At 35.6% G+C, this 16,756-nt stretch overlaps 1 protein-coding gene across 2 annotated transcripts in view; it reads left to right on the forward strand.

Moving 5' to 3' along the window:
* Positions 1–16,756, forward strand: part of TMEM245 (transmembrane protein 245) — a 74,891-nt gene that overhangs the window by 19,837 nt on the left and 38,298 nt on the right. Inside the window, exons 6-10 of one of the 2 annotated variants that reach the window (XM_056484067.1) lie at positions 1,879–2,048; positions 6,857–6,880; positions 12,317–12,421; positions 13,740–13,822; positions 15,916–16,006. In XM_056484067.1, the coding sequence (XP_056340042.1) occupies positions 1,879–2,048; positions 6,857–6,880; positions 12,317–12,421; positions 13,740–13,822; positions 15,916–16,006 (473 nt within the window). The remainder of the gene's footprint in view (positions 1–1,878; positions 2,049–6,856; positions 6,881–12,316; positions 12,422–13,739; positions 13,823–15,915; positions 16,007–16,756) is intronic. The other variant, XM_056484068.1, reaches the window with a different exon arrangement.

Here is a 16,756-nt window from a genome sequence, read left to right on the forward strand (position 1 = left end):
CTTGCAATGGTTCAAGTTTAAAGAGACTAATAATAACTTGAGGCACTTCTGAGACCTTAAAGAGGATGCTTCTAGGATGTTAAAAAACCAACAAAAAAAACCAAAAAAGCTCCCCAAAACCTTAAATACAGAGATGTTAATTTCACTAAAGCTCCTTATATTGGTAAAGAGGAACTCATAAAAAGCAGCATTTAGATTATTAGGAACATCTTGGTAGCATTAACATTTTTCCTTGAATGTACTTCAGTTGGAGTGAAATGGTCTTTTAAAATTGTTTAGTGTTTAGGGTGGGAAAATGATACCATAATTATACCATAAAATGAAAAGGTGAAAGAACTGCTGTGATTTGAAAAGCTAAGCAATGAACCACACAGTGGAACACTTGCAACATTTTGTTCAGTGATTTGAGCCTGGAAATGCTGGTATTGTCTCTTTTTAAGATCTTTCATTTCCTTCCTTGCTTGTTCTGTTGTTTCCTTTTTTTTTTATTTGTCTTCAGGTAATTTATTATTGTTATAATAAACTTGTTATTTATGCAGGCTTTTTCTGCTTTTTTTGCTCACTGCTTTGTAATAATGGTCCTTTAGCTTTTCCTCTCTTGTCTCTTTTTAACTTAATACAATTACAGCTGTTTGACTGTAGCACCACCTTTGCACTGAGTGTACAGTCACTTATTTTAGAAGATACTGTGTAAACACTTAAATAGTAGTGGAAGATCAGAACACCATTGTGTATGTTGTTCACCTTGTTCACCTTGGCTTTGCTGAGCAGCAGTCTGTGTTGTTACCATGAGCTGCATTTCATCGTACAAAACATCAGCCTTTAAGTTCAGTGCTGGAACTTGCACTGTGTTTTCTCCTTTTTTGTATGTTTGCCACTCATTTTCTTAGATAAATGATTGGATTATTCTGTTTCTTCAAGAGCATAAATCCTGTATTTGCCACATGGTGGTGCCAGAGGGTAAGCGAACTAAATCTTTGCAAATTGTTGCATTGGCTCTCCAAAACAGGAGCAAGAAATAAACTATTACCCGTGTGGCTTGCAGAGAATAGGCTCTTGTGGAACTTGGATAAATGCCCTGTAGGCAGTAAAAGTTAACCTTTTTGGCTGTGTATGCCATTTTACACTTCTCCAAGTAGAAGATATGAATTTTTGATTATGAGGTGATGTACTGCCAACTGTTACGGAGCTTGTGTATGTCAATAAGTTATGAATCTGGAGTATAGTCACAATAATAAAAATAAAAATTATTAAAAGTAAAGTTACATGTAGTGATAGAAAGTTCAGTATCCTGTGTTGCCAAGATGAAATGTTAATCTCAAAAAACTTTTTTAACGTTTAAAAACAAAATCTATCAGTAATATCTCAGAAGAAGGTTTAAATAGATGTTTCTTTACTATGAAATTCTGCATGATGTGGTGCAGTTCTTGAAGGAAAGATACGCTTTAACAACTTAGATGGCCTAAAACTTAAGAATTTAGGCTGAAAATTTTCTTATATGTGTGAAGTGCTGTTAAATTCTGATTGTGGTGTTGTATGTGGAATCATTTGGCATGGTGTGTGTGTGAATGTGTAAGAAATCTACTGTACTGGAATCATGGAGTGGCACCTTCTTATGCCAGGCCTTGCTTAAGTCTGTTAGCTGCATTATTTGGTAGTGTGCAGTCACTTTTCTTGTGCTGTCATCTAAGTTCCATGTGGATAAGCACAGCTGCAAAGTCAGTGAGGAGATTAGTGCTAAAAACAAAAAGTTTTTAATGAGAAATAAAACTCAAGAATCTTTTCCTTTCTATTTCATCTTCCAGAATAGAATAGATAAGTAGTCTTGTAGTGCTCCTCTGAAATCTCTGATATTTTATTTTCTTCTTGTGGTTACAGTGTGGGCACTTAAAAAATTCGTGGTTCATTTTGGAGTTTTGAACTTCATGGCAAACCACTGCAAAAGTTGGTGGCAACTCATTGAAAATTTTGTGAAAGAGCGTCAGGAAGCTCTTGCTCCACGGCCCATCAGAGGACTTGGAAGTGTTATGATAAAGCTTGACAGTAAGGTATTTCTACTTACTTCCTTAAGCAACTTGAAAGTTTGTTTTATTCTTTGTTCACCATATTCTGAAATGCTTTAATTCTGAAATGTCTGTCACTAATGGGTATGTCTGTCATGTAAAACTGTATCTGTTTTATGGTGTATTTTAAATGATGTCTCTTCTATCACTATTCTCACTTAAGTGCACATTTAAATTTGTTAAAAAGTTGTGTGCAAGCCTTGATAGAAGTAACTTAAAATGTTGAATCAGATTTATAAGATTCCTCATCTGAGTAAGGCAAAGTTCTCATGGTTTAATTGCCTCACCTGGTAACAAAGATTTTTAATGTAAACTTAATGAGCTCTAGTCTGAAGGATGTCTCTACTTCTTATGTGAAGATTTAATTAGAAAGCAGACCATTGTCTTTGGTAAGCAGGGCCCAAGTTAGTTCAGACATTTTTGTCTGTACTGTGTGGAAGCAAAAGTTGTTGCACACAGTAGTATGGTGGTACAGAAATGAGTATTCTCACTGTAAGTGAAGAAGTATGCAGGATAGAGTATTTAGGAAATGCCATAGAATAAGGCTTCTGTGTTCCCCTCCCTTCTTCCCCATGGAAAATATGCCTACATTTGCATTGCAAATTGTGGAGTTGGAAAGCTCCAGAAAATTAATGAAGTTTCTTTCATTAAGAATTGTAAGTTTTCACATAAACGAATAGATTATTTTCTTTGTAATAGCTATGGCACTGTGTAAGAATGTGCTTTCTGTAACTGTTGTTGAAGTATTCTCTGCCCTGGAAAAAGCATCTTAGGACTCCTGTAACTGAAGAGCTGAACTCTGTAAGTACATTTGTCAGAGCATCTGTACCTTGGCAGGTCGGTCTTGCAGTTTGTAGCTCTGAATTCCTGCAGGAGAGGGAGAAGCTTAAGCCTGGATCTAATGGGTGAATGGATGACAGAAGGTTAACAAAAGAATTGAAATGGCTCTAGGAAAAGGCTAGTGATTTCAGGGTTCATTGAGGAAGAATTTGAAAAAGGAAAAGCCTTTCATAATGCAGCTATAAACACAATAAAGCAGTTTTCCAAAGGTAGTGAAAATTACTGACATGGAGATAAAAGCTTATGTTATACAAAGTTTTTCATGAAAAGATTTTCTTCTCTAAGTAAGAAGACTCTCTAGACACATGTTGTTTCATGAGTTGTCAAGTTTGGTATCCTTGTATTGCATAACTGTATGATACAGTATCCTTCCTAATTTCAGCAAGTCATTTCTCCTTAAAGAAGGTAGGGCTTTAATGTACAGCAGAACCTCTCCTCTTCAGCTTAAATGTACTTAAGGTCAGTTTATTTACATGTTGTTTTTGTCTAAGAAAAGAACCATGTTGGCCAACTCATTTCCCCATCTCCCTTCACCCCTCCATTTTTTAGATGACAGCTGTATTCCTCCTGAGTCTCTACTCTGTGTATTAAAGCAGTTTAAGCTTTCCCAGACATTACAAGAAGAGCACTTGATAATCTGAATGATGCTATTGTCCTCATTTGTGCCTATTCTAATTCTGTTTCAGCCAGCATTTTTCGTGGGTGGCTGGGATTATATGTAGTCTTCTAATGCTTATCACACTAATATTTCATATCTTTTAAGTTCTACTGGCTATGCATATTCTGCGTATTGTAGGATGATGGATGCCTTGTATCTCAGAATTTGGGAAACAATGCTACAGACTATTGGCAGTTACATTTTTTGTAGGGACAGGGAAAAAAAGAGGAGTGAAGATTGCATCCTTGCAAGATTTTTAAAGTTTGGTTACTAAATATTTTGCCTTCAGTAGGCACTGTTGAAGAGAAAGTTTATACTATTTTGTTATGCAAACACAAAAGTGTAGGGAGTAAGTTGTTACATCTTATCGTTTATGGATGTGTGTGAGAAACCAAGACCGAGGGATAATTTTCTTTGCAGTTAAAAGTTTAATTTTTAGTATTTTGATTTTAGTTTATTTTCTTGGGAGCTGGATCTGCTTAGGGTTTTTGTTTGGTTTGGTTTTTTTGTTGATATGCTAAGTTAATTGGAAACTGAATCTTAGTATCAGGATGTATTGAGACTCTTAGCTAAGTACAAGAAGCCATTGACAAGGTCTGTTTCACACAAATACTTAGTGGTACTACTGGGGCTGGCAAACATAGTATGCCCAATGAGGATATGTTCCAGATTTGAGTTAAATGTAGTGATATATCTTAGAGTGGCATGTCTTTTTCCCAAACAAATTTTAGGAGGTTAGTGTAGATAGTCTGGAAAATAAGCCATTGTGAGAAAAGGCTAAGTACTGCTCACGCATGCAAATCTGAACTTTGCTGATTATATCGGTTTTTTAAAACAAAACCATCAAGAAAGAACTGCATCTCTTTCACAGTTCTCATTTACCCCTGGTTCTCCTGGAAGAGCAGGAAAGTTTGAAATGAAGGAACTCTGCTCAAGAGAAAAGAAAGGACATTGCATTTTATTGTTTTTATAAGCAGTAGGTCAGTCTCTGTCTGAATGTGTCTCCTATAAATATGGACTATGAAAATAGGATGTCCTTACTGTATTCTTTAGTCTGTGGCTGTGCATTTGCCTCATAGAGAGTCAATAGACTGCTGTTGGCAGCAGTGTCTGAGATGTGAGAGACTTCCTGGAGGAGAGAGTCAGTAGGTTTCTGTTGTCAGCCACCAAACCATCCTAAACTTAATAGATGGGGTATCATGTGTGTTCTTCTCAACAGTAGAGAATTAATAATTTCCTTTACTTTTTTTTTTTTTTTTAGAGTGTTGTCTTACAGTATGATGACTATGGTTTGATTATAGAATTTTTGAAGGAGTTTAGCAGTATTGGCAGTGGCTTAGCTGCATGCACTAGACTTTTACTCGTTGGAATGTACTAATATTTTACATGCATGTTTTCTGATATACTTGAGTGAATCATGTAGTTGTTGCATGCTTTTTCTAGGTATAGCGGACTAGAATTTTGTGTGTGGATTTGGATAAAGTCAACTTCTATTTCTTCTGGTACCAAGTTCAGCACATAGTTTTATCAAGCACAGAAAACAAGCAGAATCTTTGCCAGTACTTATATTATTATAGAAAATACTTTCATAGATGTGTAAGATCTTAGATGAATAATTTTCCAATAAAATACTGGAGAAGTGGCTATAGACTTACTCATTTTGGATGACTTGAAGATTAGAGTTAAACTGTAGCCCATTTTCAAATGTAGGTTGACTGAATTTGTCAAACTACTCAAACATCAGTAAGCTGGTAGGCAGTTGGAGCCTCCCAGGTATTGTCTTAAACATTAATAAAAAATATTGTTATTTTGCACATATAATGTTATTTCCTAATTACTGTACTTATCATCCAATTCCCAGAGACTGAAATTACAGAAAAATACCTAAGACTTCCTTTTACATTCTGCTAAAATCTTAGGGCTCTTTTGTTTTATTTTGTATGAAATTGCAAAGTAGAGCAATACAGCCATGAGATCTATGTTTTTTCCAAAATGAACCTCATGTACAGATAGTAGGTTTTAAAGTGCAGAAGTAAAGTTAAATGTATGTCATTGAATCAGAAAACAACTTTCCCTTTTTTACAGACAAATTATTCCATAGGTGAAGAGGTAAAGTAGAAACAAATTCTACAATGTCAGTTTGTGGCTTTGAAGCTTTTTAATTGATTTCTCTGACTGACTTTTCCACGAGTAGCAAAAGCTGGTAAACATGGATGCTAAAAAAGCTGGATGCTTTGTGACATGTTTTATTTTCATGTTTCCTAATGTTTATACTTCTTTGTAAATCTGTTTCTAACTTAATCAGTGTTATGATATTTTCATGAATTTGAAATATTCTTACCATTTGTTTCCATTGGGAATTAATGTAATTTCATGGCAACTAGCAAACATGGTAGATTTACTGAGAATTTAGCGGTCTTGTTTTCAGGGAGAAACGAACTTCACTTACATGATCTTAATCTCTAACACAGATGAATAACAATGTTAAAGCGTTCGCTATTGTGATTATGCTTCTTATTGATTAGTAATGGTTAGAGTTAAGAATACTGTCCTACATAAACTGGGTCCTGAAACAGGTATACTGTAGCATGTGCGTGAGCATCAGTAAAGAAAAATAACTTTAGTGCAAAAGGAGAAATTGACTGTTGAGAAGTGCAAGGAGAATTACATTAAATCTGTACATTTATATGATCTACAATTTGCTCGTGTGTTTATATCAGGCTTAATTATGTGTTTGATGTTGTGCCATTGAATATGAATGCTTTTATATTAATGTAGTACCAAAAAAACCATATGAAATCTGTTCAAGAGTAATTGACATAATAGGAGTGTTGTGAAAAGCACAGAATGGGAGTATTTGAATGCTTGAATGGGAGAATTAATGCCATAAATGAATATCTCATGTTAAGATTTGGTGTTTTGCTGAAATGCCCTTCTCAGAGTACAAGTCTTGCTCTGCCATCTGATAGTAGCTCTCTGTATAATTAAACTGGAATTGCCCAGATTATTCTGATAGCTCTGTTAATAACATTTAAGTTGTTCATTTTTTGTTGTATCCCTCTTTGTTTCAAAAGTGCATGTTAATAGTAAAACCCAGGTTCTTGCATTAGAATTTGTTATGATCTTTTCTTCCTATTGCAATTTACCTTTGTGTCTAGAACAATTTCATTTTCATTCTGTGGATGACTTTGCCTGCCTCTCATTGCTTTTTCCCCCTATTACTGCATTTTTCAATAATTTTCCACTGTGTTGTGTTTTTTTCCCTTTTCTTCCATCTCCGCCTGCCACTGACAAGCTGTGGCACTGGCTTAATAAGAAGGTAAATAAACAGAAAAATTGTGATTCCAAGTAATGGATTCTGTGGTTTTGGGGAGTTTTGATTTTTTTTTTTTTTTTTTTTTTTTTTCCTATTTTGCAGCATGAACACTCCTTAACATGCCTTGCTTCATATAGATTTCTCTCTCAAATGCCTCTTTTCCAGCTCTTGGTATAAGCTACTGAAGGTCATATAATTCTGTCTGGTCTCTTCTGCTCCAGTGAATGCACATAGTTAAACGTTTAGCACAGCAGAGTATTGCATTAGTCTTTCAAGGGTAGAGTGATTTAGGGGCACTTTTATTTAAGAGTAGTTGATATCCACCTGCTCCCACTTGTGCACCTTACAAAACCAGTTCTCTCCCAGTCTGGAGAGCTCTTCTCTGCTCAGAGAAAGCATCAGTTAGCTGAATTACCAGGGGAGTGGTGAGGATGTGAAGCACAGTTGTAAAGCTGTAAGTGCTTGCATAAAGTGCATGGACTGGTTTCTCTGAGTGCTGTCAGTCTTTTACTTTTGAAGTGCCAAACTTGCCTGTGTACACAGGCATGGTAGGTAGTGTACCAGGAGTGAATGCTTACAAAATGAGACTTTGCATGGACTCAGAACTGCTGAATCTTAACAAGTCTGAAGGGAAGAAAAAAGCTGGTTAAAAAGAAAATAAAAATTAGGTGGTTGTTGTAGCTAAAATATTTTTTCCTATTATATGGCTTTTAAAAGTGTGTGATATGATTTTATGATTCAGTTATAATTGGCCGTGAAGGGGGGCATTTTTAATATTCTTTTGCCCTTGACTGTATTTTCCTGTTTTAAAATTACATTTTTATTTCCCAACTTTGAAATGTTATCTTAGATGAGTGACTTGTGATTAGTAAATATATGCAACCATAACCTATCAAAATTTATTTTAATAGGTACTGGTTTGTTAGCAGAGTTTAGGTGAAGATCTGAGTTTTGTGAGCCACAAGATAAATTGTAGTCTCAATGGCTTTTTTTCTGTCTAAGAATTTGTCATTTTCATTGAAAATTCACAATTAGTTACGGTTTTTTCCTTAGTACTGGTAGGTTGCAAAACCAACTCAACTGTAATAGTTTTAAATGCTAGAATTTGTATTTTATTTTTCGTTTAGAAAATTGCTTTTTTTGGCAAAACCCTGTGGATATAGTTTCTTAACAGAGTGTAATTTTATTTATTTTTTTTTAGTTCCTTGGAGTTATCTTTGAAAACTGTTGGTTTACTTTACAGTTTCATAAGGAGAAATCCTCAAAGTCCTGTAGTATTACCTAATGTTGACTTCTGTTTATGAACATACAGTAATAATATTATAATCAAGATTTTTTAAAAAATGAGAAAAATGTGCAACCAGTAGGTTCATTTTGTTGTGTGTAGTGTTTTGGGGATTTTTTTAAAAATTAAAAAAAATAAATAAATAAAAATAGTTACACTCTACCAGAGGAGAAAAAAAAAGGGTGGAATTTGTACTACAGAGCACTGGTTGCAGTTAAAAGGTGATTCCTTATGTACCTTTCTCCTTTTTTGCCTGTTTTTGAAGTGAAGTACTTCTGAGACCATAAAGATGAATTTCTGATAATCCAGCAGGAAATTAAAAATCATACGAATATGGCAGTTTGAAATGATGGTTGATTATGACTGCTAATGATAAACCTTGGCTTCATGTTTGTGGTATATATAGCCCAAAATATAGAATGGATTCAATCAATCTGGCATATTTTTTCTTAATTACATTGTGTATGTTGCGACTCTTTAGAAGAAATTCCTAAATTCTTCTGCTGCTTTTGGAGGGATACTGGTGTAGGTAGACTTGAGACCTCACACAGACTGTTCTCTGCCTTTTCTATCTTAACTACTCAGCTGACTCATTTCAACATAACCTTGGGATGTGTTCTGGTTACAGACTTCCCCTTATATTTCCTTTTACTCTGCAGATGGCATTAATGAGATGGTATCTTCGAATATTAACTAACTAAAGGGAAATAAGTCTAAGGAACATCTTGGAAAAAGTCCTTATAAATAGCAGAGCTGTTCACAGAAAAAAAAATAAAAGTCCATGTTGGGAATTTTATGTAGATTTAATAAAAAATGAAATAGATCCCTTAGTGTGCTTCACTGTTTGGGTAATGTAGTAAATTAAACATACTAGAAAAACTACTGTTCTGAAGGCTATGCAGTATGAAACCTGCAGATATTAATTCATAGATGATGTATCATGCTGCATAACATGGAGAACCTGCCTAGATAGTAGGATTTCTGATTTTTTTAGGTATGGACTTGAGTTCTATTACAGCTTAGTGTAATATGTTTTGTGTCATCATCCAAAAGTTGAAAGAGGGAGTACTTGGAAATTGAGGAGGGTTCAATAGAGCGTAACTCATTCATAAAAAACCTTTTTACTATGAGCTAAATTAAAATAAAACCTTTGTTAGCCTTTCCTTTCAAAACTCTGACGGTTAAAGATAGACTGTCCACAAAAAGCTATCACAAGTCAGTAACATTTCAATTTGGTTTTACAAGTGTGACCTTCTGTAGCTTAGGAGCCTGGCTTTCCTTTACCTGTGCATAATCTCGGGTGTTGTTGCAGCCTCAGCTTTCCGCTGTTGACTAACCTTTAGACTGGGAGCTTGGAACCAAATATAAAACTTCATAGCCTCTGGCTAATGAGTGCATTTAGTCAGTACATGTTTGTCTCTGTGTGCATGCCCATGGTTTACAGGAAGGGTGGAAGGGAGGTCTGGCAGGGTTGGGGTAAGAGTGAAGTCTGGACCTGATCCAGTGATAAGTAAACCACACAGGCATTTAACTGTGCAGCTTCCCTGCAGTGAGTAGCTTACCTGCAACTATGCATTATTTATGAGTCTGAAAGGGTGAGGAATTTAAGTGTTATGGGTTAATGTAGGGGAAGGAAGTATGTTTTAATAGAAGGGAAAAAAGAGTAAATATAGCCTTAAGTGAATATGGTCTATCTGCTTTTACTTGTATGATATTCAATCCAGTTCAGTCTTCTGCTGTGATGTGTCTATACCACTTACATAACTTGGATCCCCTGAAGTCTGTTGAGAGGTGTAATTGCAGTACCTGTAAGCTTGCCAAAGCTGGCTTTATCAGGCTTCCTTGGGCTACCTTCCTGAGTAAATGGAGACGAGGTGGACTTGCATGGCTGAGGCTGCTGCTGGTACCAGTGCACCATCAGTGCTGCCATGACTTTACTAACTAGATTAAAGGTAATCCAGGATTTGCATGTGCTGCAGCTGCACCTTAATGGCAGTCTAGGCATATTGGAACCCCTCAATATGAGTGTCTGGAAAATATACCTTGTCCATCATGTGCCATCTCAGAGAGAGTCCTCATCCTGGTCTTCTGGAGCTTGACCTTCCAGCAGTTGCTACATAGCAAAACATCTAAAGCATTCAACCTCACCTCCACCCATTGGATACCCCTTACACAATCATTGAGCCTAGCATTTTTGGAAATCTCTGACAGTACTTCCAATTACAAGGATTCAGTGAATCTGGTTAAGGTGCTGTATGTAAGACTACTGGATTTCTTTTAACTCTGACATAGGAAGTAAATAGCAGTTTGAACTTTGTCTGCAATGACAAGAGCAGCTTTAATTTTTAATAGCTTCATTTTGAAGTCTATGCTATAAAATTTTCTTCCCCTCCCTATCCAGTGGTGTTTTCTTGGTGATATTTTTTTTTTGTCCTTTGAAACAATGACTTTAATTTCTTGCTTCTCTTGCCTAATCATTACATGTACATGAGACTTGGAAGGACACAGCAAATCCCGTATTTCCAAAGAGGTAACCCCTATATATATGCCATATATATGTCCTGTGTAGGGGCTACTCAAAGTTTTTCAGAGAGCTGCAGTACTGTTGCAGGCTGGTCACCTCCCTCCAGCACTGGCAATGCATTTCTGATTGCTGAAATATTTTAGCAAGCTGAAAACCAAACATAAATATAAAAAGATTTTTCACATTCCCTCATGTTTTCTGAGTTCCTTTCTGCAGTTCTTAATGTAGTGCAGACTGTGTTACAAGAACTTGTGTTAATTTAGATCAAATAAGGAGATGGTTGTAAAAACTTTAAAAAAGTTTAAAATAATTACTTGATGTATATAAACTGCTCAGCTGCTACCAGATGAACACACACAAAAAATCTTTACTTTTTTTCAAATAGGTGATCTAACTTCAGTGTTGACCAGTTCAATCATCACACAGCAGTCTGAGAAGTCCATTGTTCCAGGGTCAATTTCATGTGTAGGGATAGGGTAAATAATGAAGAAAGAACTAATGTAAACCATTAGCATGCATATTAGTAGTTTTATAAGCTTTCTAACTAAAAAGCTACCAACTTAATTGTTGAATATATAACTTGCATACATAATTTTTGCTTACTACACATTAGCTTGGACCTCAGTTCTCGTGAATCACAAATTTTACAATTGTGCTGTTGCTTTTTCCTGTAGTAATGCTAAATGGAGTAGAAATAGACCTGGTGTTTGAACCATAGGAGCTAGGAAAATGTATTTGGTCATGCTTGCATGTGCTTTCACAGCTTTTTATGTAAACAGTCAATTTGTGTATGAAATCAAGCTCAGCTTGCACTGTTCCAGAGCACTCTGCAAAGTCATGTGACTGAGCAGTTTCATTGTTTTGAATGACATTATCAGAATTTCTCTACTCAAATGTGGCATCACTATTTGCTTATGGACATGTATAGAATGGGCCTTTTTATAAACTGACAGAACAACAGACGTGCCTGTTTCCTGATGCATGCTTAATGCTGAGCATCCTCCTGAGACTAGAGGTAGATAGAAATAGTTGGTGCTGAATAATTGGCCTGCTATTCAATAATGTAGAACCCACCTGTCCCATTTCAGTTCAGAAGGTGATGAAGCAGCTTTAAAAATTTTATTACTTGGAAAAATACCTCATTTGTCATTTAGATGGCTCTTAGCTATTTAAATATGAAAGTTATAGTTGTGCTTTAAAGTATACCTTGATAGCTTTGAAGTCCTTTACTGTGCAGACAATATCTGTAAGTTTCCAAGTTGCTGAAGGACAAGAAACAAAGACAAATTTCTGGGTTCTAGTTGACATGAATGTCTTCTTTAGGTACTTCTCTAGGTCTAGTAAGTAATTGTTGAATTATTGCTTGCTTTGCAGAGAGCTTGCCATGTTGTGTGGTAATGTGTACATGTTTTTTGCAAAATCACATGTCATACCATGACCTTAATCATGCTAACATCGCTTGTTAATTGTTCATTTCCAAGCTTGGGCATAAATGCTGTTTGATTAGAGCCTGATTCTGTACTGTGATTGTAAATAAAAATAACAATAATGTCACATAACATACAGCATTGCTGTCATTAAAGTTTGAGTTATGTGCTATAATTTGTTCTTTCTTTTTTTTTCTGCGTAGATTATCGTGTGGTTGGAGAAAATGCTAGATAAAATAATCAGCATTTTCATAATATTTTTGCTGGTGATTGGAACCCTTCTGCTAGCTCTTCTCCTTACTGCAAAGGTACAGTGTGCTAACGAAATATGATCAGAGAGTTCATTTTCATTGCTGATGAAGGTTACTGATACTTATACAAGATTGTATAGCTTAAAGAATTTTTCAAAATGTTTAGGAACTAATTGCTCTGTAGTTGAACTTGTCACCATTCCAAGACTATAAAATGGACAAAAACATATCAAAATCACAGCATTTATATTTATTTGTATTTCTGTGGTTTTTACCTATATGACGAGGCTAATGTATGGACATTTGGAAGTACAAAATTTATTCTAGTGAAAAAATTATTAGCCTTATGTATTACAAGAACAGATTTGTTTTGTATCCTGTTGACACTTTCCTTGTTAACAGAAGAACCACTTAGAATTTTTTCTCTTTAGTTTACCTCACATCAGAAACATTTGCAAAATAATTAACGTGTGTTTATCAATTTGTTTGTGTAATTACCTGTAATAACCTCCTGGTATCCTTTTCTGAGTTAAATGTACTGAGATTCATGATCAGGTATTCTCTGAAATTGATTTTTGGTTTATGATTGAGTTTGGGTGGGGTTTTTTTGCTCACCAGAAGAGGTCAGTCATGTACTTTTTTTTCCTTTTTCCTTAATGGAGCTGTGTTCATACTTGAAACAGTCAATGGAGATTGACTATCTGACTTGAATACAGTTATGGAACAAAGATCAATGGCTTCTGATGTCAATCTCCATTCTCCAAAATGTAGGCATATGTAATGCTGAGTACTTAAAATTGAAAACTTTAGAAGTTGTGCAAACATTCCTGCCTAAAGCTCCCTTACATTCATCAGAGGACTATTAAGATATTTATACAAGGTGTATTTTATAATACCTGCTGAAGAATTTATTTGGTCAGGCATTTCATAGCAGGCTTGATCATGTTAGAGCTAAGTATTCATTAATTTTTATAGTTCTTTGATTCATGGCTTAAAAAGTTGTATCTGAAACTTTGCTTTGTGTTTAAGTGCTTCTCTTGGCAGAGATTGTTGATTTTTTTTTTCCCACTGATGTGATAATGTTTGAATGTCCATTTGCTATTACTAGTGACCAGAATTTATTATTGTATTGATTAGGTGTTATGTGGGTTAATGGAACTTCTTTCTTCATAGTGGGCTGTTTGCACTGGAAGAATTACATTTTAAATGTACAAACTGTTACTGCCCCCCCTTCTTACCTTCCCCCCCACTGCCCCACCCTCTTTCTCCCAATACCACTCCCCTCCTACCCTCCCCCCCAAAAAAATTCTTTCTGAATCTAAGTATAATTGTATTTTGCAGTGCATAACAGTTCTCCTCTCTCTCTTTAATTTAGGTGCATCAGGAGAGCGTTCACATGATTCACGTCACAAGCAGCTTGATCAATGAGACAGTAGCCAGTCACCCAGAATGGGCAAAGTAAGAATGCTGAAGTTAAGCGAATAGTGTAGGGTGGATGAACAAGCTTCCAGGTGCTCTTATGCATAGTTTTTAATTTAAAAAATCCCCTAAGTGAACAGAAATGTGGGTGTCTCTCACAGGCAGATATAAAAGCTAAACTCTCAGGCAGCAGGGGTGTTTATGCATCACTCTGGAGGACTGTCAGTGTAGTGTCTCATTTGGGGACTGTTTGGATTTTGCTGGTGAAGGATGGCTGCGTGAACTTTTCTAGCTACAGTTGTGGAAAATAAACTTGTATAGTTCAGAGAATAAAGAGATCTGTATTTTTTTTCGTTTTTTCCTATGAAAGAAAATAATGCTCTCTCTAGAAAGTTTCAAGATAGAGCTAAATTATTTTTTTACATGTAGAGATATGGATGTGGAGTGCATTTGAGGGAATAGGAGTTGAAGACATTGTTCCTGGAGTGAACTGAAGAAGAGTTCAGGGTGGAAAGAACGATGGAGGGGGGGGGAGTCGGGTGTGAATCAGTTGGGCAGGGCCATTCCTGTCAGGAGTAGATGTGTATAGTGTGCACAGTGGGAAGTGTGTAAGGTTTAGTCTGTGTAATGGCTAAAGTAAGCACCAAAACGAGTAGTAAGGGAGAGAGAAGGTTTTGAGGGAATTGCATCTAGAGAAAAATGGATGAGAAATGAGTCATTGCATGAACATCAAAGGGGGAATGGGTGAGACTGAAAACTGTGATTTTAAGGGGACATGTTCCAGGTGGCTTTCATTCTGCTTCAGATAAACAGACATTGGGCAAATGTAAGATACCGATACAATGCCAGCAAAAAAAGATCTCTCCAGAATAAGAGTGGTTGACTCTTCCAAGGGAACATTCTAAATAAAAGTGATGGTGGTTTAGGAAGATTAAAAGAAAGCAGATGCTGTATTATAAGAGCAAAACTATTTTTCAAAGAGAGAATTAGAAGGATATAGTTAATAACCACTGTAATAATACATGCTTTAGCATTACTAAAGTAATCACAATCATGAGAACAGAAAGCACTTAAAGTACTTGGTTTTATTCCTGCACGGCATCTCTTGTGTTTTTGGCCTTACTGTTTAGTTGGACTAATAAAAATGGAAATTTGTCTGTCAGAAGCTTATTTACATAATGAAACTACGGAGTACTAGTTAAATAATTTGCAGAATTCTAGCATAACTTTTTACTTCCAGTGTTTGCATCCAAATTTGAAGTATCCATAACACTATTTTAGCTCATTAAGAGTACCTCTTGCCAAGTCCCTGAAGCTTTACCAGCTTTTATAGCTTGATGCTCGTATTATGTTTAGAGGTGAGTGACTGAATATCTTGGAATTCCAATCTGAAACATTTCTGAAGCATTATACAGATAGATGAGCTTCCATGTTGATCTTCAGTCAGGTGAAGAAATACAGCAGCTCTGTTTTCCTGAATGCTTTCATTTTGTTTGGGAAGGGCTCCAACAAGTGCCACTGAATCAAGATGTAAAAAGAAAGTCAAAGCAGAGATTGTGTGCCCTGTATTCACAAGTGGTGAAATGCTGGTAGCTCAGTAGGGTATATTGCTTGAAAGTGATGTGAGTCCCTGGAGAAATTCACAAGCAGGTGGTTTGGTGAGGACTTAGAAATAACTGATGTCCAAACCTTTTGTCAGCTGGTTGCCTTTTCATGGAAACTATGTTAACAACTTCCATTCAGGTCATAATGCAAGAAGTTGTGTTTGCAGCTAGATAAGACTGCTTCATACAGTATTTGCAGGAAACTCTGGGGGGAAAGAAAAATGTTGTGTGAATAGCATACAGGCAGATCTCTTCTGATAAAGTTGAGATATCAATTTAATTAAGGTTTCAGGAACCTTGGAGGATTTTAAATGCAATGGCGTGGCCTAGATTTAATTGTGCTTTGCTTGTGGCAAAATCTATTCTTGATATGTAGAAGGAGACATTTGAGTTCTAATAAGTTTCTATGAATTTAACTGTAATGATTTGTTGTTTCAGAATTTTAATTTACATTGTGTTTTGGGTGTAATGAAGTGGGTCTAATATATTGTAATTGACTTTGTTTTCCCTCTTTAAAATTCCCCCCAGCTGGCTGCCAGAAGCCCAGGTCATTCAGAAGGCGCTCAATTCTGCAGCTAACAACGTATACCAGTATGGCCGAGAATGGATCACACACAAGGTGAGAGTGGGCTGTCAGAAAGCTCCAGTTCTTTGGTTTGGTTTTTTCATTTCTTGTATTTAATAAAGGTGAAAAGAAATAAGAATACATTATTCAGAATTCTTTTCCATGTGTGTAACTATTTTGTTGACAGATTTATTCCGTCCAGTCTGGTTTGGGACTTTTGAAGGAAGAGTAGGAGTGATTTCAGTAGTCATTTCTGTTCAGAGAACAGTTTATTTTTGAGAACTGAAGAATCTGTCATCATTATAATAATTCCCAGTGAAAATGCATCAAATATATAAAATTGAGTAATTTTTCTTTTGTAACTGGCATTAGCTCCTCTCTTATAGACAATGTAGACTTTTATTGTGACCACTGCCCCTCCCTCTCCTCTAATTTCTGTGTGGGCTGGGTGTGCTACACTGGACATTTTTTATCATAATTTATAAAGTTAAGCTAGCTTTCTTCACAAGAATTTGCTAAGGTTCCTATATATATATATATATATATTATACATATACATATACATATACATATACATATACATATACATATACATATACATATACATATGTATATATACACATATACATATACATATATATATACATATATATGTGATATCTAGAACACATGTCAAATTATTTGAAATATTTACTCTAAAGATATGATCAGGGGTTTTGGATTAAGAATTTTAGAGATGGCATTTGTTTTTCAGCAGAAAGAGGTTCTTAGTGCAGCAGAATGCTTTTTAACAAAGTCTTTGTA

This window comes from Oenanthe melanoleuca, chromosome 2 (genome assembly GCF_029582105.1).
Source record: "Oenanthe melanoleuca isolate GR-GAL-2019-014 chromosome 2, OMel1.0, whole genome shotgun sequence".
Taxonomy (NCBI): Eukaryota; Metazoa; Chordata; class Aves; order Passeriformes; family Muscicapidae; genus Oenanthe; species Oenanthe melanoleuca.